The 20,607-nt window shown below is 53.0% G+C and overlaps 1 protein-coding gene across 6 annotated transcripts; it reads right to left on the bottom strand.

Moving 5' to 3' along the window:
* Positions 1 to 4,079: 4,079 nt before the first annotated feature.
* BPIFB6 (BPI fold containing family B member 6) lies at positions 4,080 to 19,544 on the bottom strand. Of its 6 annotated transcripts, XM_057502912.1 has the most exons (16): positions 19,160 to 19,544; positions 16,029 to 16,150; positions 14,592 to 14,691; positions 13,470 to 13,574; positions 12,857 to 13,006; positions 12,638 to 12,701; positions 12,128 to 12,188; positions 11,245 to 11,336; positions 10,246 to 10,422; positions 9,126 to 9,179; positions 8,579 to 8,752; positions 7,730 to 7,797; positions 6,277 to 6,322; positions 5,425 to 5,488; positions 4,949 to 5,025; positions 4,080 to 4,283 (listed from the first exon to the last, which is right to left on the bottom strand). In XM_057502912.1, the coding sequence occupies exons 2-16, from the start codon at positions 16,126 to 16,128 to the stop codon at positions 4,251 to 4,253; spliced, it is 1,365 nt and encodes a 454-aa protein (XP_057358895.1). In that variant the 5' UTR covers positions 16,129 to 16,150; positions 19,160 to 19,544; the 3' UTR covers positions 4,080 to 4,250. The 6 variants fall into 6 exon arrangements, with proteins under 6 accessions (XP_057358895.1, XP_036758452.2, XP_057358892.1 ...); XM_036902557.2 differs by lacking the exon at positions 19,160 to 19,544 and having other exon boundaries at positions 16,029 to 16,177; XM_057502909.1 differs by lacking the exons at positions 16,029 to 16,150; positions 19,160 to 19,544 and having other exon boundaries at positions 14,592 to 15,376.
* Between the last annotated feature and the right edge of the window lie 1,063 nt (positions 19,545 to 20,607).

Below are 20,607 nucleotides of genomic sequence, written 5' to 3'. Positions count from 1 at the left end.
TCCCAGCTCTGAAGGAGATGACCAGTAGAAATACAAGGCAACTTAAAATTTTTATAGTAGCCACATTTTTTAAAGGTAAAAAGAAACAAGTGGATTGATATTAAAGTGTAGTTTATTGAACCCAATATATCTAAAATATTATTATTTAACATTTAGTCACTATAAAATTATTAATGAGATACTCTCCATTCTTTTTCTCATACTAAGTCTACAAAATGTACTAAAGCACACCAAATTTGGACACAGTGCATTTCAAATGCTCCATTGCCTTGTATTTCTATTGGCCATCATATTGGACAGTGCAGCTCTGAAGGGAACAGATTAGCACGTGATAGAGTTAAGTCAGAGGCTGGTGACGAAAATAGAGTAGGGGTGCAATTTTCAATCTGGTGGTCACGGGAGGCCTCATATTGGAGCAGGCGTGACTTTTGACCTGCAGGAGGAGAGTGAGCATGTCAGGCGGGTATCTGGGCGAGAAGGGCAAGTTCAAAGGCCCTGAGGTGATGTGTTCCAGGAACACCTAGGAGACCTGCTTGGTTGGAGGAGTGTGGAGGACTTGGGGCCAAGTAGGTGACAGAGCCCTGCAGGTTACTGTATGGACTTGCAAACTGGCCTTTGTTTGCAATGCTTCTGCAGGTACTGGGTGGGACATCCCCTCCTGCAAGAAGCCTTCCTGCCTCCCAAACTGGCTATCATCCCACAGCCCTCTGGGATTCCCTCTGTCACAGTCTGGGCATGCAGGGATATAACCATGTTTCTGGATGTTTGTGGGTCTGTCTTCTGCACGGGCCCCTAAGTTCCTGCCTGGTGAGATGGGGTGCTATTTGCCTCATTTACCTCATAACTATACAACACTCATCCTGATAACTAGACACAGGTTACTAAACCACACCGTTTAAAAAATAAGCTTTTTATTGAAATTAAAAACACATACAGAGAAAGCTCCAATCTTAAATATACAGCTTGATGAATATTTACAAACTGAGTAACCCAGAAGCCCCCCGAGTCCCCTCCAGATCAGTGTCTGCCAAGGGTGACCACTGACTGTCCTGACCTCTAACCCAATGGATGAGCCTAGTACATACACCCTTGTGGGCCATAGAAATGGAATTGCACATGTGCACTCTTTTGAGTGTGGCTTCCTTTACATTCTGTGCCTATGGAATTCATTCATTCCGCGTGGCGCCGTGATTCACTTTGCTTTGCTATGTGCTCCTCTATTATGTGAACACAGTACAGTTCAATCAGCCATTCTATCTAGAGGCACCTGGGCTTTCCATTTGTCGGCGATTATGAATAAAGCTGCTATGAATATTCTTGTCAAGTCTTTTTGGGGACATATGTTTTTCTTTTATATTTCTCTCCACCAGGAGTCGGGCTGCTGGATCACAGCAGAGCGTGCACATGCTTAGCTTCCCTAGATGATGCCACGGCTCTCCAAAGTGGCTCTGCCACTGGGCATTCCCACCAGTAGTCTGGGAGAGTCACTGCCGCTCCGTGGCCTCACCAGCACTGGGAATTTCCAGTATTTTTCAGACCTTTGCTTGAGGGAGGAGGAGGGAAAGCTAGCACCTAGCACTTACCATGTGCGAGGCACTGACATGTGGGAGACTTCTGGTTACCATGACCTGTGAGGTCAGCATTAGCATTATCTCCCTGCCTTACACTTGCGGAACCATGGCTTTGCAAGGGGAAGCTGCTGGTCCAAGGTCACGCAGGGGTCCAGCTAGACCGTCAGACTCCAACACTGGTCATCTTCACCACTGCCCAGGCTGGCCCTTTGGAAGGGAGGAAGATGCTACCTAGTTCTGTCTGCCTTATCTTCTTCCCCAGTTCCTTTCAGAGCCCACCCCAGAGGAGACTGCAACCCCCATCCACTCCTCAGGCCCATGTCAGCCTCTTGAAGTGCTGAAGCCAAGTCAGGTGTGGGGCCTGCACACAGGAGGAGGGGATTAATTAAAATGCTGCACAGCTCCAGGTCCCACCTCAAAACCCTGACTCAACAGGCCAGGGATGGAGGGCTCAGGAACTGGCATGTTTAACAAGCTCCAGGGGCCACCTGGTGTGCAGCTCTTTTGAAAGCCCTGGTGAGGGAGACAGGGAGCAAGAGGAGAGGTTAAAGCAGGGGAGGGGCTGGATAAGAAATGCCCCTGGGTGTTACCCCTCAAAGTAAAGGCTTTGGAGACCAAATTCCTGGGCTCAAATCCTGACTCTTTTACTATCAAGTGACTTACCTCACAGAGCTGCAGTTTCCCCATCTGCAAAATGGGCTGATATTAAAGGTGCCCACCCTCACCTGACTGGTCTGGTTGGGAGGACAAGTATCTGGAAGTAGACTTTAGGGCATCAAGGAAGGGGTGCCCGAGAAATCCAGACAATAACGAGATCCCCGGGTGGCCTGCCTGAAGGCACTGGAGCTGAGAGGGGCTGGGAAGGGAGAAGGAGGGCAGTGGTGACTGATGTGGACACAGATGCAGGGGGCATTCTGTGGTCTTCACAGTCCCAGGGGTGGGCTGCCTGGCAGGTCCCTGGGGGTCAACTGCTGGGGGCCCAGGGTCAAAGCCCTGGCTCTGCTCCCTTCCTGCTTTGTGAGCTTCAGCTGATCACACACCCACTCTGGACTTCAGTCTCTTTAAGGGAGCGTGGTGCACCCCACTGCTGAGTGCAGTATGAAGGAGCGAGGAGGAGACAGGAACTCCGGCAGACAAGGTTCGAGTCCCAGCTCCGCGGAGAATGCCCTTGGGCCAGTCCCTTCATCTCTCCGAGCTTCCACTCCCTCATCTAGGGCTGGGAGCCTTGGAAAGTGAGCAGTGCCCATAGACAGAGAACCTCCACGTCGCCTCCCCAGGGGGTGGAGTCACAGTGCAGGGCTTCCCCTGACAGCTCAGTCCCCATTTTCTGCCCAGGTTAACAAAGAATGTTGAAATCAGCTTAGAGATCAGAGCAACCCCTCTCCCATTTCCCAGATGGGAAAATTGAAGTCAGGAGAAAAGTTGCGGTTTGTCCAAGGCCACCCCGTGTGCTCCTGATCACGCTGAGACAAGACCCCAGGCCCCCTGTGACTCTCACAGTTTTGTACCTTGGTTTCCCCAGCTGTGCACGGGGCCTGGGGAGGGTGGCAGTGAGCCTTTAGAAGCCATGAGTGTGCCATGCAAACGTTCCACGTTGGGACTGGGGGAGCGGAGGGGGCGTCTCTGGCATGCCCAGGGTAGGTTATCAGCCACCCGTGGATTACCCAGGCCTCTTATCCGCTAGGCCTGCCTCAAGGCTGCCATTGTTTCAGAGCCGGGAAATGATGGGTGATGGGATTAAGGGCAACAATGAGGAACGAGGGGCGGGCCTGGCATCCGGGCTGAGGGGAGGAAGGGGAGGGGAGGAGAGGGGAAGGGAGGGGAGGGGAGAGCCCTCCCGGAGGGCCCTCCCCAGCCCTCCCTCCTCTGTGGTGTGGGCCTGGGCCAGGCTGCGCCAGGGCACACCTGCTGGGGCCCTGTGGCCTCTGGGAGAGCTGGCGTCCAAGCCAGGCCTCTAGCCACACCACACTACCCACAGACACATGGGTCTCCAAGGCATGGACCCCTACCCTTACACACCCACCCAGATCCCCATATGCAGAGTCACTCCCACAGACACAAAGACCTTCAGACAGATGCTCTGAGGGTGGTGGCATGGGGAGAATTCCTGGAGGCACCCAGGCCTTCCACTGGCGTGAACAGGGCCTCCTCAAGTTACTGGGATGTGGGGCAAGTGGCTAAGGTAGATGGGAAGAGTGTTGCCACTTGCTTAACTATGGCCTTGGGCAAGGGAGCTGACCCCATGTGCCTCAGTTTCCTCATCTGTAAAGTGGGGATGGCAGTGGTGGCCCTCCCCTCATAGGGTTATTGTGTGGATGAAATGAGATGGTGCAGTAAGGCCCTAAACATGGCATTCACCATGTAATCAATGTATGCTCAGCCTGCCCCCATAGCTGTGGCCAGCTTCTCCCAGACGCCAAGCTGGTCTTAGACCCCAAAACCCACCAAAAGCTCACACATTGACTTGCTACAAATACAGAGGTCAAACATCAGATGTTTATGAGGGCCTTTCTCCTGTTTATTCCCAAGGCCCCAGACAGGGCCTGTCCCCCTCATGCCTCATCAAAGGAAGTGGCCACCAGTGGCAGGGAGCAAGGCCTCCCAGATCCAGTTGGGGGCCCCTATGCAGTGCAGCTGGTTGGTGACGTGCAGGCGGCTGGCACGCGAGTCCTGCCCTGGTCAGTCCAGCTTCAAGTCCAGCACCAGGGCGTTCTGGCAGGAGGCAAAGGGCCAGGTGTTGGGGGGGAGGAGCAATGGCAGTGACCACCCTGGTGCAGGATGGGATGGAGCGGGCTGTGGCCAGGAAATAGAAGCTAGCACAGTGTTGAAGAGTAGAGGAAGAATTAGACTTGCCTATGATCCTTCACCTCTCTGAGCCTCAATTTCTCAATGGTCAAGTGGGGACAAACATGCCTGTCTCCCAGAATGGAGCAATCCAGTGAGAAGAATTTGTGTTTAATGTTCCAAGCGCAAAGCTTGGCATGCAATGTAAAGCTAATACTTATTGAGCACTTACTGTATGCATTTAGGTGAATTTTCTCAATGAATCATCACAGTAGCTCTCTAAGGTGGATACACATATTATCATCCCCTTTTTAAGCCAAAGAGAAATGGAGGCATAGAGAAAGGTGAAGTTATTCGCTCAACATGGCAGAGAAGGAGAATAGCAGAATTCACATTTCCTTGTGCGGAGCCCCTGGCCAAGGGGGGACCAGGTTCTGAGGGGCAAGATCTCATTCAAGGAATTGGCAGGATTATACTGATGGCCACTTTGCTCCTCAGCCCGGCTCCCTCCGGGTTGGACAGGCAGGCTTTTGCTCATCATTCGTTGGCTGAAAGTGTTGATTGACATGGCCTTCCCCAACTCCTTTCCTCACCTCTACTATGTCCAGCTCTGCCAGGTTGTAATTCATGTCCAGAAGGTCGGGAAGTGGGAGCCCGACTTGGAGCAAATCTGAGAAACACAGTTAGAGTCATTTCAGCCCGAGTGCTCTGCGGCCGATGAAGGAGTGGCTGCCGGGAGCAGAGCCGTGAGGACAGGGCAGTGACGGATTCATGGTGACTGCCAGCTGCATTGGCCTAGGGAGCATAAACCTGAGCACCCTGTATTTACATCCCAGGGTCTGGGGTCAAGGCTGGACTCATGGTGTGGGGTCAAGTGTCAAGGGTCCAAATTGTAGGGGCCACTTTGTCCCAACGCCGGTTCAAAGATTCATAATGACCATACATTCCCTTTAAGCCTCCCCCATTTGATGTCAGTGGACAGGCTCGGAGACCCCTAGGTGCCATCCCTTCTTGCTTAGAGGGCTTCTTGGCACCAGAAAACTCCTAGCCTGTTGGAGCCCTCCCTCACCATTGACAACTGGAACGTAGGCTTCTTGGAGATAATCGGTGATGAAGCCAGTCAATCCCTTCTCCTGGGGGAAAGAGAGGAAGGGAAAAAGGCCCACATCTCATCATTCAATGAATCAACAGGTTTTTTCAGCCCTCACTCCAGCTAGGTTCAGAGGCCCTGGGAATGAATATTAGAGACATGAAATAATTTGTCCACCTTGCATCAAAACTGGGCCTGACCCTGTCTGGCTAGGCCGATGCCCTTCACCTCTGCTTAGTCCCTGTTCAGGTGACATGTGGGCCTTGGGTCATGGTGCAGGCATGGAGGAATCCAGGAGACATTGGGTGGCCTGTGGACCCCATTCCTGCTCCTACAGAAAACTCAGTAGCTTTGATCAGTGGCTCATTCACTGCTTCTCCGTATCTCAGTTTCCCCATCTGTGAAAGTGGAATATAATAGCACCTACTCACAGGGATTCAATGAGTTTGGGTATAGCAATAGCACATGGCCAGTGCTGTTGTTATTATTATTAGCACCTACTAGGTCAGGTTCTGTGTTGGGCCCCGAGGCTACAGAGACTAATGAAAATGACTGTTGGGCCAACCACACCAGCTCAGGCTGCTGCTATGCATGACAATGTTTTTAGCACTAATCCAAGGAGATGTCCAGGTTCCATCCAGAAAATGAAATGGGTTCAGAAAGGCTAAGCAACATTCACAAGGTCACACATCAGGTCAGGATCTCGAAGTCCCACAGTGACTGCATCACTCACTCTGCCTCTATTTCAGGGCCCTTCCCTGTCTCCCCATGGGGGAACAGGCCCAGTCTTGCCCTTAAGCCAGACCAGGCAGACACACTTGGGACACTTACACGGAAGGCACCAATAGACGAGGACACCCGGGACAGGCTCAGCAATCTGTGGGGGAGAAGGAAACAAGGAGGGGCAGGGCAGCCAGCCACCTCCCTGGCCCTGGAGGAAGGAGATGTCGGACCCCTCCAACACCTCCATGATGCAGCAGTCCCCTCTGCAGCCTTCAGACCAGGTGCTCATAAGACTCTGCTTGGATGCTGCCTATGATGGGGCACTCACCACCTTTCACTACAGCCCATTTCGTCTCTCTCAGCTCAAACTGCCGCCTCCTGTCAGTGGTCCTGAGTCTTCCTGTTGGGATCCCCAGCCATGTCTATCGCTCCGACCAAAGGCCAGGTATGCAGAAGTCTGCAGCCTGGCCCCTCCCCTGCACATCTGCAGTAGGCACTGATAAGTGCTGGCACCGGAACAGGCAATGTGATGGTCTTCTGGTGGCTCTATCTTTCCAACATCTAGTCTCTGTTCTGGTAACAGACCCTCCATTTTCCACTCTCCTTCCAGAGCACTCAGTGGGGGCTGAACCCAGAGCCCCCAGGGTGAGCACACGACCGACGCGGGCCTGGTCTTCTGAGCATCCCATCTCTCAAGCCACAGTAATAAGCTTAGGGTTGGTCATGTGATCCAGCGAGAAGCAGCTTTGGTAATTTTATTAGAATTATTGGACAAGAGGCCTCTCTTTTGCTGGGCTTCCCTTTGCCGCCACCTGGGCAGAGGCTGCTTGAGAATTCAGCTGACAAAGTGGACAGCAGAGGCCAAGGGAAGAGGGAGACAGAATCTTGAGGACTTTGCCCGCCTAGATCCAGCCACACCTGCAATTGATTTCCCTAGAGTTTTCAATTATATGAGCCAAAAGATTCCCTTTTGGGCTTAAGCCAGTTAAAGTTGGAATTGACTCTTGTGACTGAAAGAATGCTGGCTTAATACAAGTCAGATCAAAGATTAAAACAAATACAAAAATAAATGAGCAACTGAATGTGAAATTAGGGTGTTGAGGTGGAATAATGAGTATAACACATGTAGTTAGTTCGTCACACATAGCGCTCTATAAATGTTAGCCGTTATTAGTATGAGGAAAGGCTTCCTGGAGGAGGTGGCATTTGAGGTGGGTGCTGATTGGCAGGTGCCGTTTGGGTGGCATGGGCAAAGGCCGATTAGTGGAAAAGGGGACATGGGCCCACGATCAGACTCACTGCGTAAGAGCCTAGTGGAATAGTGGGAGCAGTGGGGGGAGAACTTGAGGAGGGCCTTGAGTGCCAGGCTAAGACTTGAGAAAAGATCATGCAGACAATGAGGAGCCACTGAGGGTTCTAGAACAGAGATGGTGACCAGAGAAACCTGGCCGTGTGGTTGTGCTGCATGGGTCAGAGGGAGACTCTGGAGCAGGAAACCAAGTGGTGCTGGTAACATCCACGCAGGGGTTCGGGGATGCTCGTGTGGGCCGCAGACTCCTACCTGTCCAAAGAGGTGGCCAGCTGCAGCCGGTTCTCGTGAACTGAGTATTGGATTTTCAGGTTGAAGTGCTGCCGTGGGGGGAAGCAAGGAAAAGGCAGTGGGTCCCCCATTAGGGCTGGTAGAACCGGGGCTTTCCCCCTTTCCTAGCACCACCACCACTGCCAAGACAAAGCAGAGGACGTCCTTTCTGCCCATCTCATCTTCAGGAGCTGAGCCCAGCAGTCTCCCCATGACCCCATCCTGGGCTCCTGGTCTTCCCTGTACCTGGCCCAGGACAGCACTCTCAAAAATAACTGGCAGGTTTGTAGGCCCCTGTACATACCATGTCATCGTCCAGGCTTTGCACATCCTGTGACCTCCACCTAGAATGCCCTCCCTCACCAGCCTCCCCAACATCAACTCTTGGCCAGGTCAGCTCCTGCTCAACCTTCAAAACATAACTCAGGCATTGCCTCCTCTGGGAAGTCCTTTGTGATTTCCTCAAACTAGCCTGGGGATCTCCCTAGGCTCCCACTGTCCTCTGGGTGAGACCTTCACTGCTCTTACAGATGCTAATGAATGTTGGAGGGACAGAAAGAAGAAGAGTGCTAGTAAGAGGAAAGGAGGAGGAAGGGAGGAGGAGAGAGAAAGGGAGGACTGGACTCCTGACTCTCAGTTTGTTGATCTTTCTCCCCATTCAAAGGCCCAGGGGCAGAGCCAAGGATCAGACTTCAGGCTGACAGTGCCCGGAGATCAGGATCACACAACTGAGATTAACTAAGAAATCCATTATTGGGCTGTCAGCTAAAACCCCACCCTCCAGCCTCAAATATCCATGGAGGGACTGAATGGGGAGCAGACTCTACTCACAGTTTCTAGGCGGAAGAGGGATACAGGAGCTTTGTGCCGCCGCCGCGCAGCAAACATCTCCAGGGTGCCATGGAGGTGCAGCAGGCTTTTGCCTGTCTTCATGGTAACCCGGGGGGGCTTGTTTATCCTGATCTGTGTCACCAAGGGCTTTGGCTTGGGATATGCCTCAGCCACCTACAGAAACCAGGGAGCTCCCCTCAGGGCCAACCCTCAGACTGGTGGCCTCAGTTAAAGCCAGGAGTCCGTCACGAAATAGGTGATTTCTACCTGGCACACAGGAAGCAGGACATGCAAAGGCTGGGATATGTCTATCAGGAAATAAAAGAAACAAAACAATCTGGCTATTTCTACATTGGACATAGAAAGTACAACGCACAAAAACTGAGGTGTCTCTACACTAGTTCGAAAGAGTACTGCATGGAGACGTTGGGATGATTCCACTTAGACCAGGTGGCACTGAACAGTGGCCTCCCAAATCCCTTGACTCTTCGGCTGGAGAACAGGGCACAGCAGGGGCATGGTGGTCCTGAGTAGCTGGGGCACTCACTTCAGGGATGAAGCCAGCCAGCGTCTCTGTGGTTTGTGAGGGCAGCTCTCCAGTCTGCAAAATAAAAGTAAGATTAGGATTGTTGAAGCCTTCCCTGACCCATCCCAACAAACATCTCCTCTGACTCAATCGAATGTGCTCTATGGGGTTCCTTTCATCAAAACCCTTACCATTCTGTGACTAAGTAGGTAACAAGCTTGTAGGCAGCCTAGATGGAGGCTTACACATTCCAGTGCTCACAGTGCTGAGCACAAGGTCAAATGCTGAGAAAATGTTGGGTAAAAGAGCAGGCAGATAGGTGAGAGATGGGTGGATGAGGTGGATGGGGGTGTGGGGTGTGGATGGATTCGTGGATGGATAGATGGATGGGGGAAATGGATAAACAAATGAGTAGGTGAGCGGATGGGTGCATGGATGGATGAATGTTTGTGTAGAAGAATAAATAATAGATAGCTGTGCAGGTGAATAGGTGGGTAGAGGGATGAATGGAATCATGGATAGGGGAGTGGATGGATAAACAGACAGTGGAGCGGTCTGATGAATGTATTGATGAGTGGATGGGTGGTGGGTGCATGGACTGGAGGATGAATGGATACATTGGGGTGATGGACGCACGGATGAGTAGATGAGTAGGTGATGGGTAACGGAGAGTTGGGTGGGCAGATGGGTGTCCGGTGGTGAGTGACAGATGCACAGGTTCCCTCATTCAGTAGTTTCAGGCCCTGGTCTGAATGTGGGTGCTGTGGAGGAAGAGATGGATGCTAGCTGGGAGGGAATAGAGTCTAGGGCATGAATACATGGCAGTGAGATAGATGGATGGGAGGAAAACTGGACAGAAAGATGGATGGGAGGGCAATGCTTGAGAATTATAGGCTGATGAATAAACTCCCATTTGTAGGGACAGTTGGATGGATGAGTAGATGATCTGGGTGGTTACATGGCAAAGAAATGGCGGATGCTGGGGTGAACTGATGATAGAACCAAAATCAGCCCTGGCAGCTCCTCGTCCCAGTGTTGCCCATTAATCACAGGCTCATTCTCAGGACAGACACACACCAGGCAGGGACTGTCATTCCAGGGGGTAGGCACAGATGTGCACGGGGAGCCATGGGCAGCTCACCGTCTTATCCTGGATGTTCACATCGAAGGACTTCTGCAGAAGGGCAAGCTCTGCTGTGAGGAGGGTGGCTGAGAGCAGCAGCTGGGAGGAGCCTTCAGCATAGCCTTCCGGGAGCTCGAGGGCCTCCCCAGCCTCAGCGAGCTGGATGGCAGTGCCCTCCTGCAGCTGCACCACAGGCTGGAGGACGGCCGAGAGAGACGTACTCAGCTCGGCCATGAGGACTGTGGCCGGTGGTGAGTCTCAGTCTTCCAAACTAATGGTGCTCAAACAGCCCCGAGTCAGCAAGCCCTGAGATGACAGAGCCAGAGCAGGCTGCAGGGGTTCGACCTTCCCGGTGTGCAGATAGGCAGGCTGAGGCCCAAGGGGACAAGGGGGTCACCACCAAACCACTGGCAGTCCCTCCTAGGCCTGCTTAAGTGACCTCAAGTTAATCTGGCTCTGACTGGCTGGAGCCCTTATTTATGCAAAATGTGTTTTCTGTTTTAGTCTAAGGAGAAGGTAAATGGAAAACAATGTGGGGCCTATAAGAACCAAGCTAGGGAAGACTTCACAGGGAGATGACTTCCTGGGATTTTTCTTCCTATTCCTGAGAGATGCGTCTCACTTAGTCACCCGGAGTTCTGGAAACCTGGTGAGGCCCCAACTCTGCCACCAGCTTACAGTGGGACCCTAGCCAAGTCCTGCCTTTCCCTGGGCCTCAGTATTCCCATCTGTACAGTGGGGAGGTGGGTACAGCTGGGTGAGCCACTCGTGGGGGACACAGACAGCCTTGGAAGGAGGTGTGTGTGAAGTTGGCAGTCCCAGAAATCAGCTCAGGACTCAGGGCTCATGTTGAGAGCAGAAAGTGGGCGATGGACCCATGTCGGAATACTCCCATGGTAGGCCTGGTCTGCCGGGGCCTGAGGAGCCTTTCCACCCTCCACAGCCCCGGCACAACCACCCGCCCTGGTAGAAGCAGGCTGGTGTGGCCCCAGCCCTCTTGTGGGCCCTGGTACTTACACTGAAGTCCACTTGGAAGTAGCTGGCTGTGGTGGTCGGAGTGGACGCCAGGGCATATTTGACCGTGCCCATCTGGCCCACGGGCATAGCGACTGTGCAAGATGAGGTTCCATTCAGAGACACACCAACCCGGGGCAGCCCATAGGAGCTGGCACCAGCTAGCTGCCACCTGAGCTTAGCCTGGGCACCAGGTAGTCTGTCTCTCTGTGTGACCCAAGGCAAATTGCTTAGCATCTCTGAACCTCAGTAATTCCACCTGTAGAATGGAGGCAGTGATGCATGACCTGGAAAATCGTCCCCCATTCACATTACTTTGCAGGCACAGAATTTGAGAGTTCACCAGTGGGTGCCACAGCGCAGTCCCCATAACAGACTGGCAGGGTCAGGATTATTGGCTCTGTTTTAAAGATACAGAAACTGAGGCTCGGAGGAGTGAAGTGACTTGTCCCAGTCACACTGCTGGGCACATGAGCCAGTTTCCTTCAGTCCTAGCCATTGGGCTTCCCTCTGCCCCATACTGGGGAGCTCTCTGGACCCTGAGATGATGGAAGCAGCAGATCCCCTTGGCAAAGGAAAGAGTTGGGTATCATCGCTATTGGGATTAACCACTCAGGGTGCAAGGTTTGTGAATGAGTCTGAAAAAACTAATGTTCTTGGAGTCTCAGGGGTGCTGGATAGAATACTGGATTGAGGGCTGAGAGGTGAGGACCCCAGGCCTTAGGCTTCCCATTTGGACAGTGGGGGATGGACAGATACACAATCTCAGACTTCCTCACTCCCAAAGCTAGGCTGGACGCAGGTACTTGAGTGGGAAATGGGGACATCGAAATCTGGCTGTCCTGATGTCCTCACGTGGGAGCGAGGCATGGCTAAGGTTACTCACCATTCAGGTTGGCCCACTTCCTGTTCACATACACTAGGACTGCATTGATGGCTGGACACAACTGGAAGCAGAGAAGGCACTGGGATGAGGGAGCCCCTACATGGAGCGCCCCATTCCTCACTGTTGAATGGTACTCCATGGGGAGTCCCAAGAGCCCTGGCGGGACAAGGACTGGAGGGGAAACTGAGGCCACAAGTCACACAGAAAGTCAATGGCAGAGCCTAGACTAGAATCCTGCAATATTAGTGACCACAGCCTTCAGACTTCGTGAGGATTCATTCCTCAGTGACTGGTGATCTAGGCAGGGTCGGCAAGCTGTGGCATGCTCCTGTGCTCATGGCAGACATCACTTGGTGATCAGAGAATTTTCTCCCACTGAGCCAGTTACAGCCGCAGAATCCTCCTCAGCCACTCTCAGTCAGTCATGATCACTTGAGATAAAATACACTTGCCAGCCCGGGTCTAAGCACTCCTAGGGGTGAGGGGTACAGGCTTGCTCTGGGCACTCACCAGGGTAGGGAGAACTTTGCGTAGGGTGCTGTCCAGGAGCTTGTTGACAACCTTAGGTGGCATGCTGGACACAGAGGGTGGGGACAGAGGCACGGATGGCAGGAAGTCAGGCCCAGGACATACAGGGCCGCAGTTAAGGAAGTGCAGTGGCTCAGGAAGCAGGGTGCCGGGCCAGGGTGGCAGCGTGGACAGCCTTCCCACCGGCCCAGAGCCCCTCACCTGCTCGGCAGTTTGGTCTTCATGCTGACTAGGATGACCTCACAGCCCTCGCTCTTGAACACGGGGAGGCCTGAGGCCTCATCCTGCAGAAGCCGGTTGGTGGCTGTGATGTTCAGGACCAAGATGATTTCCATGTTCCCACCCATGAAGCTGGCGGAGAGGGCAGGCGGGCACCATGGGCATCTCTGTCACTGTGCCCACCATCCCCGTCTCCTCTTTGCCCACAGTCTCAGCATCTCTGCGAGGTGGAAAGGGTAGGGGACCACCCTCACAGGACAGAAAAGGAGGTGGCACCTGCCCCAAATCACAAAACCAATCTTTCCTCACCCCACTTGCTTTGGTGAGCTCCTGCACATCCTTGGAGGACAGCAACATCTCCCCAAAGCCTCTTCTGATCCCCCCACACTGCCAGCACTTCGTCTGTCCCAGGCTAATCACTAGTCTGTGACTGTCTGTACTCAGCTCTGGTTACCCTCAAAGGTAGAAACCAAGTCTGCATCATCTCAGACCACAGCAGCCAGGGGAGACACAGTAGCTACTCAATAAATATGCTTGTAAGAGTGAGACAAGGACTCCATTCCCCTTCCCACCTCCCCGCACCTGCCATACTCACCTCTTGCCAGTGATGGTCATACCTGTGGACACACACTGGAAAATGCCCACCCCAGGTATGAAGTTCAATGTGATAACAGGTAGCTGCACGTCCTTCACCTTCAGACTGGGAGGGGACAGACATCCATAGCAATGAGAACTGGGCAAGCAAGACCCAGGCCCTCCACCCACTCCTCCACCACCTTGCTTGGGAGGCCTTGGATAAACTCCCCATGCCATGTCACAGAGACAAGCCTGCCTTGTGGAGCCATCATGAAACACAAACAAAAAGACTAGACATGAACCAATTAGTACACAGAAGCACTCGTCATGTGTGAGTCAGGACAATGGGATGACTGTGATTTGGGGCTGCTTCCTTCCCTTCTGTGGGCCTCAGTTTCCCCATAGGAAAAATGGGGAGGTTTGCTTAGATAAGAATTTATCAACAGTGGCATCATTAACATTTTGGACAGGATAATTCTTCATTGTGGGGGACTGTCTTGTGCCCTGTAGGATGTTTAGTGGCACCCTTGGCCTCTATCCTCTAGAGACACTAGATGCATCTTCCACAACACTCCAGCAAGTCATGACAACCAAAAATATATCCAGAAACCAGACTTTGCTAAATGTCCCATGGAGGCAAAATCACCCATGGCTGGGAGCCACCAGTCAAGATTCAGGGTAACAAAGATGTGACACATATACCTCCACCTGCCCATCCTGAGCTCTTGGCAGACATTGCTAATTGAACCCTCTCCAGCACATCATTCCAGGCAGCCCCTACTAATCAATCCCATATGCCCCTTACAATGGACCAAATTTGCCCCATCATTAGATTATTGTTGATGCCTTTCTGGCTTTGCCACTTGATTATTTTTCACTCAATTTCATGTTCTTTCAGTGAGCCCCTGCTGCATGCAGGGAGTTGGAGTTTGACTTTTCAACCTCACTTTCCCCTCCCAATGACCCTAGTGGATGTCTAAGGCCCAGGCAGGAGCAGTGACCTACCCAAGATCACAAAGCTAGCCAGCAGCAAGGCAGGGAAGAGTCCCCGTGTCCTGCACCAGCTCTCTCTCCTGCCTTCTCAGGTCCTGGGCATGGCGTTCCCCACTACCTCCTGCCCCAGCTGCCACCCTCTGCTCACTTGGTGATGCCCTTGATGGGTTTCATCCCTGGCCGTTTCTTGCCCGCCTCAGCTGCCATCTTCTCCAGGATATGACTCTCATCCATGGCACTCTGCACCTCTGGAAAGGGGGAGGGTCCAGAGACACTCACCAGGGGTCCCCACTGCTTCCCCGCCCCTGGCCAAGCTCTCAGGCATCCCAGGCCCAGGCCATTTGCAGGTGGCTCCACCAGGTGCCCCACATTCACTGTGTCCTGCCATGGGCTGGGCGACCCTGAGACCCAGAGGTGAGTCACGCCCAGCCCCTGCCCTCCTCTAGCCTCAGGGGGGAGACAGGGCCACCAACAATGACAGAAATGAGTGACAAGAGCCATAATAAGTGCAAACAGCTGGAGGAACCACAGGTGAGGTTTGGGCCAGGAAGGGAAGAGAAGGGGAAGTCTTCTAGGAGGAGGTGACAAATCAGCTGGTCTTTGAAAGGAGGGATAGGAATTTTCACCAAGAAGCAAAGGGAAAAACGAGGCCACGCTGGGCAGAGGGCACAGCAAATGCAGAGGTAGCGAAGGGGGGAGCAAAGGGGTGTGGGGAGGCACGAGTAGGCAACTCAGCATGGCTGGAGGGCAGAGAGAGACATGACAGAGAAGCCGGAGCAGTTTGCAGGGGTCCTCTCATGGAGGCCTTGCACCCCGAGCTAGAGTGTTGGCTTTATCCTGGGGCACAGCTACTCCCAAACCTGGTGACCAGGGAACTCATTCAGGAGCTTGTGAAAGTGCTGATTCTGTGCTTGAAAGTGAGGCATTCTGATTCCCCAGGCCTGGCAGCCCCAACCCCAAATGACTCTGTGCCAGAAACACTCTATAATAGAGGCCATTCCAGGAGAGGGGACAAATACTGAGCTGATAGAACTGTCACCCTTTGGTTCTGGATGTGACCATTTCCCTTGAAGTCATGGAGCTCGGAGGTAGAAAATAAATTTTACTAAAGCTCCCCCAAGGGGATTTTAATCTCACATTTTATTTGATCTGCCAGGTAAGGACTGGTCACCCTATTTTACATTTATTTACCTTTTACATTTACAGAGGGGCAACAGCAACACAGAGAGGGTAAGTGACTTGCCTGAAGTCACACAGCAAATTGCTGGCAGAGCTGGGATTTGGCTCATGTCTGTTATCCCTACACCCTACTTGTGGCTGCCAACCACAGCCATCAGGGCCAAGTGAGGGGGGAGGGGCTCCAAGGAAGCAGGATTTCCGGCTCTGCCTCCAACTTGTAGGGGGACCTTGGGAAAGTCATCTCATTTTCTCTGGGCATCAGTTTCCCCCCTCTGTAAAACGGAGGGATAATAACATATTGCTTATAAGTTTATTTTGAGGATTGCAGGATGCTCAAGGCAGTGCAAACATGAACATCACTAGGTACCACCTACCGCTGTCCCAGCCCCCAGGCCCATGAGCTCACCGTGGTTCATGATGTCCGTGCCCAACCGCAGCAGTGCCCCGGGATCAGCTCGTGTGCGGGTCAGCAGGCCGCAGAGTGTCAGAAACAGGATCCGCAGCATGGTTCCTCCGCTGCCACGGAGCCTGAATGGGGTGCAGCCCACCAGACCCTGGCTCTAGAGCAGACTGGGCCCCCTGGATGATCTTGGGGATCTAGGAGCCTTTGGACTCCAGCCAGTACAGCAAACCTCGTTACTGCCTTCCATAGGGATCAGTGTCCTCTTAAACCCGGGGCCTCTGGAATCACCCTAGGCAGGTCACTTCCCTCTCAAAGCCTGTTTGCTCATCCGTGGACATGATGCATTCTGCCCAGCCTGCATTATCAGCTGCATTTTTTCATGAGCTCAACTGTGGCTCAGTGCCAGGAATGCTGGGGATGCAGAGGGGATTCCTACCTGGTCCCGGCTTGGGGACTTCTCACGGAAGTATGGGAAGAGGGTCCCTCTGCTCCCCCAATCCTGACACTACAGCCAATAGCATCCCTCACCTCCTCCAGCTCAGTCTCACTTACAGCAATCTCATTACCTCACCACAGGGAAACTTGGGCATGGCCCCAAAGTCTCACAGCAGGTACATAGGTAACTGAAAAAGGACCTCTTTTCCTGGGCCCTTCAAGTCTCCTGCGAAAGACCCATCACAATCCTGGACCCTGGGAACCTCTGCCTCCTACTTACCAAGACCTGAAATTCTCCCAACCAAAGGCCAAATGTTTATTTCAGGTTTGAGCTGTGGCTAAAAAGAATGAAGGTGGGACCAGGGGGCCTGGCCTGTGCCACCCGGAGATGCAGAGTTCGAGCTGGACTCCTGCTGGCAAGGGCTTAGCTGTTGAGGGCTGCACTGATCCATGACAGACACAGGTGCCTGCTGGGGGCCCGCCTCCCCAGTCAGAGCCTAGGCCTGCATTCATTCACTTATTCATTCATTCATTCAGTTAGCATTATTGAGTGCCTACTATGTGCCAGGCAGACCAGGCTGCACATACATGGTAGGGAGAGTCCTACTCCTCCCAAATCTTAAAGAGAAGCAATAGAAAGGGATAAAATGTGAGTGTGTGCATGCACGTGCATCCATGCTCACATGCACATACAGGGTGGGGATTGTTCAGGGAAGGACTCTCTAAAGAGGAGATGCTTAGGGTGATTCCTAAAGGATGAGAAGTAGCCAAAATTTAAAAAGCCAGAGGAGACCAGTCGAGCCTACAATCAACATTTGCTAAACGGAAGTGTAATCTATTTCTCATCTCATTCAATTTTTAAATATCTATCTAGGCTTGACAGTCATCAATCTTGGTGTTTCCTCAACCGCCGCAAGCACACACTTGCAAACACTTGCATGTCCAGTGCCAAATCTCTTTAAAAATCATCCCTGGAAGGACTGTGAAGTTCAGTGCAATGACGGAGCTGGGAGGGGCTGTGTGAAGGTCTCCTCCAGCCCCAGCCCCATCTCTCAGTTGGGGAGACTAAGCCCTGAGACAGAGCACCACCCAATCTCCCCATTCCCAAGCCAGAACTGAGGCCAGGTGTGAAGGCCAATCAGGCAGGGTTTTTCACGCTCTTGGAATAGTAAGTGGCTTGGGATAACATGGTCATGCAAGTGTTTCTGAGACAAACAGTCAATAGCAGGGTTTTGTTTCTGTCTGTGCTGTGCTTTTGTCTAAGCTGTCCCTCCCTCTGAGAAGCCCTCCACCCACCCATCCATAACCTACACACCTCTGGAATCCTAATTTCAGCCTTTGCTTCCCCCACCAGGAAGCCTCCCCTCAACCCCCAACCACCCCCAGGCTCAAAGACTACAGCTTGAACTGACTGTGTATCTAATCCATCCCACCCCAAGATAAGTGTCTCCTGCTGTCCTCACCCCCAATCTTTGCTCACGCTTTTCTTCCACCTGGAGTCCTTTCCTCCCTCTCTCTGCTTGCCAATGCTCCTAGGTGCCCCCTAATCTGCTCCTGTTGCCCCTGTCCAGCTCTGAGCTCCTGAAAAGCAGGAGCCCAAGGAGGCCCCACAAATCAGCTGTCTCCTTGATTTTGCCTAAGCCCTAGAATATTTGAAGATTGCAATGTCCAGTGGCTTCCTGTCAGGTGGGGAGCACTGGGTAGGGGTTGAACATAATTCCAAGCCCTGGCCCTGCCACCCAGTTGCTGTGTGACCTCAGGCAAGTCCCTTACCCTCCCTGGGTCTCAGTGTTCTCATCTGTAAAAGGACAGAGCTGGATAAGACCCTCTCAGGGAGGAGTCCCACAGAGTAGGGCCTGTCCTTACCTTGCCGAGCCCAGGGATGTCCTGCAGATGCCTGAACCCTGCCTCCAGATCCCGGGGTGAGGAAGCCCTTATATTTGGGAGCCTGATTAGCTGCTTGGATAATTAAGGGCTTAATAAGGCCAAGATAATTATCTAGAGGCTCGAAGAACAGGTGCCCCAGTGCTCACATGACGCTTCAGTCTGTTCCAACGTCAACAGCATGGAGGATGGGGGTGGCTGGGAGCCTGAGAGGCTGCACGAGGGCGGGCGCTGGCAGGGGATGTGGCCACCCGCGCGGGCATCAGGGCTGTCACTGCCTCTCCCTAGCCCCAGAGCCTCCCCTAAGGCTGGACACACAGCTGGCACTCATCTGTTCCTTCCACAAACACTTATTGAGGACCTACGGTGTGCCAGGCCTGTGTGGGGCGCTAGGGATGCTGCAGCAAACAAGGCAGTTGGGGTCCCCTCAGCAAGTTGGCAGCTACACAGCCAGGCCATTCTGGAGGAGGCAGGGTGGTGGAAGCCACTGACCAGGAGTGATGGGATGGGGAGGGAAGAACAGGGTTGCTGTCAGGGCCAAAGACCCCTAGAGCAGGGCATGTGGGAGCTGATACTTGAGGGGTGAGGGGTGAGCAGAGCCAGCCCTGCAGGGCACAGAGAGGCGGGGCAGGCAGCAGCCCCCTGGTGCAAAGGCCTGGGAGACGTGGGCTGGCCCCTCAGGACTTGTGCCCCTCTGAGACTTGCCGGGGACCTAGGAGCTAATGGCAGTGCGGGCTTCTCAGAGAGACCCTCCTGGGGGAAATGCTGGGAGGTGGTAAATGCCAGGTGGCAGGTATTTCTATCAAGGTCCAAACCTGGAGGGCAATGAAGGCTAGTGACTCCAGGGCCACACAGCGAGCTGGCCACAGGGCTGGAGCCGGAACTGCAGCCTCACGGTGTCCAGGCCCTGCTCTGCTCTCCATGAGGCCCTCGGGAGGCCTGGCTGGGGGCTCCTGGAGGGTGATGAACAATGCCGGAGGAGGTTTTCTCCTGCCAGAAGACTGGGGTTTTTCCTCATCCATTCTCCAGGGAGCCCACAGGTCTGGCAGTTCAGGGAAGCCCCTGTGCCCACTGTGCACAGAGGCCCTGGAGGCCAGAGGGAGGAAGGAAGGAAGGAAAGGTGGTTGGGTCACTGGACTGACCACTTAATAGCTGGACCCGACATACTGAGCTCATGATCTTTTTCTTATGGACTGGGTTTGTGTCTTAAAATTTTTGTTTTTCCCATATTCCAAACCACCTAGCTTTGGGCTGATCCTCTATTAAGTCCGAACAAAAGTAGGATTAATGAATGAATGAAGTAAGCACCAAATGAAATAAAAGCCATGCTGTCCTGAGCAGACTCATGAAGTTAGATTTTATAGTCTGGCCCTTTCCACCCCCTCAGCACTATCCCTATGTCCTTACCTCCCCCAGAGCTGGGTTGGTTCCAGGCCCCTTGGCCTGTCACACTGAGACTTTAGGGATGAACCTAGAACCCTTATAGGAGAGAGGCTAGCACCACCCCGTGCCAAGGACTTGCTTACTGATGGTGGAAATTCGGGCACATTCTACTCCAGGGAAACATAAACAGAATGTGAATCTAGTATATCTAGGCAGGAAGGAATACTATGTCTTGCTAAGAGATTAGCTTATCAGGAGGAGAAAAACCACATGGCTTTGGCTTGCCAGTGTTTGCATCCCTCTGTCTTCCCTAGGCCATCTTGTCCTGTGTGACCCGCTGGGTTTGATGGGTAAAGGAATTAGACGTGTTTGGTGAGGCCACAGCTCAGGAACAAAACACGTGCTTGTGAACCCAGTAAAGCAAAGATGGAGAAACTGGCTGAGAAGGCAGTGAATTCCTCATCACCAGAGGCTTTTGACCCAAGGACAAATGCCAGGTAAGGGTGCTGGTGAGTGAAGTGGGAGCCAGCATCTATGTCTGGATTCTGGGAGGTCGCAGCCCCAGGGAGCTGCCACTGCCCAGCCCTGGGACTCTGCTCAGTCCTCTCCTCACTGGGCCTTAGTCCCCGCATCTGTGAAGTGCAACTCCACACTGTGCCTGCCTGACTCATGGGGCTCTTATGAGGTTCAAGAAAGAAGATGGGACATGACCCTGTAGGGGGGAAACGTCACCAGGTGAGGACCCAGTGCCTAAAGTGCCACCACGACATCCATAACTTCCAGTGCATCCACACTGCTCTCTAGGGTCCCCTTTCAAAATATGAGCTCCTCTGGGCAAGGAGGTGATGGAATCAACAGAGATGTGGTCCCATCTTTCTCT

This window comes from Manis pentadactyla, chromosome 5, assembly GCF_030020395.1.
Source record: "Manis pentadactyla isolate mManPen7 chromosome 5, mManPen7.hap1, whole genome shotgun sequence".
NCBI lineage: Eukaryota > Metazoa > Chordata > Mammalia > Pholidota > Manidae > Manis > Manis pentadactyla.
Note: the sequence above shows the minus strand (reverse complement) of the source record. Positions and strands in the feature narration are given on the sequence as shown.

What these genes read in the sequence shown, in the direction of transcription:
- BPIFB6 (XM_057502909.1), bottom strand. Translation starts at nt 15,181, where the DNA reads ATGCTGAGTTGCCTACTCGTGCCTCCCCACACCCCTTTGCTCCCCCCT. An exon ending in CCCATCAAGGGCATCACCAA is followed by an intron (nt 13,575 to 14,591) that starts GTGAGCAGAGGG and finishes GTCCCCTCCCAG; the next exon opens with TCTGAAGGTGAAGGACGTGC. An exon ending in ACTTCCAAGTGGACTTCAGT is followed by an intron (nt 10,423 to 11,244) that starts GTAAGTACCAGG and finishes GCCGTCCTCCAG; the next exon opens with CCTGTGGTGCAGCTGCAGGA.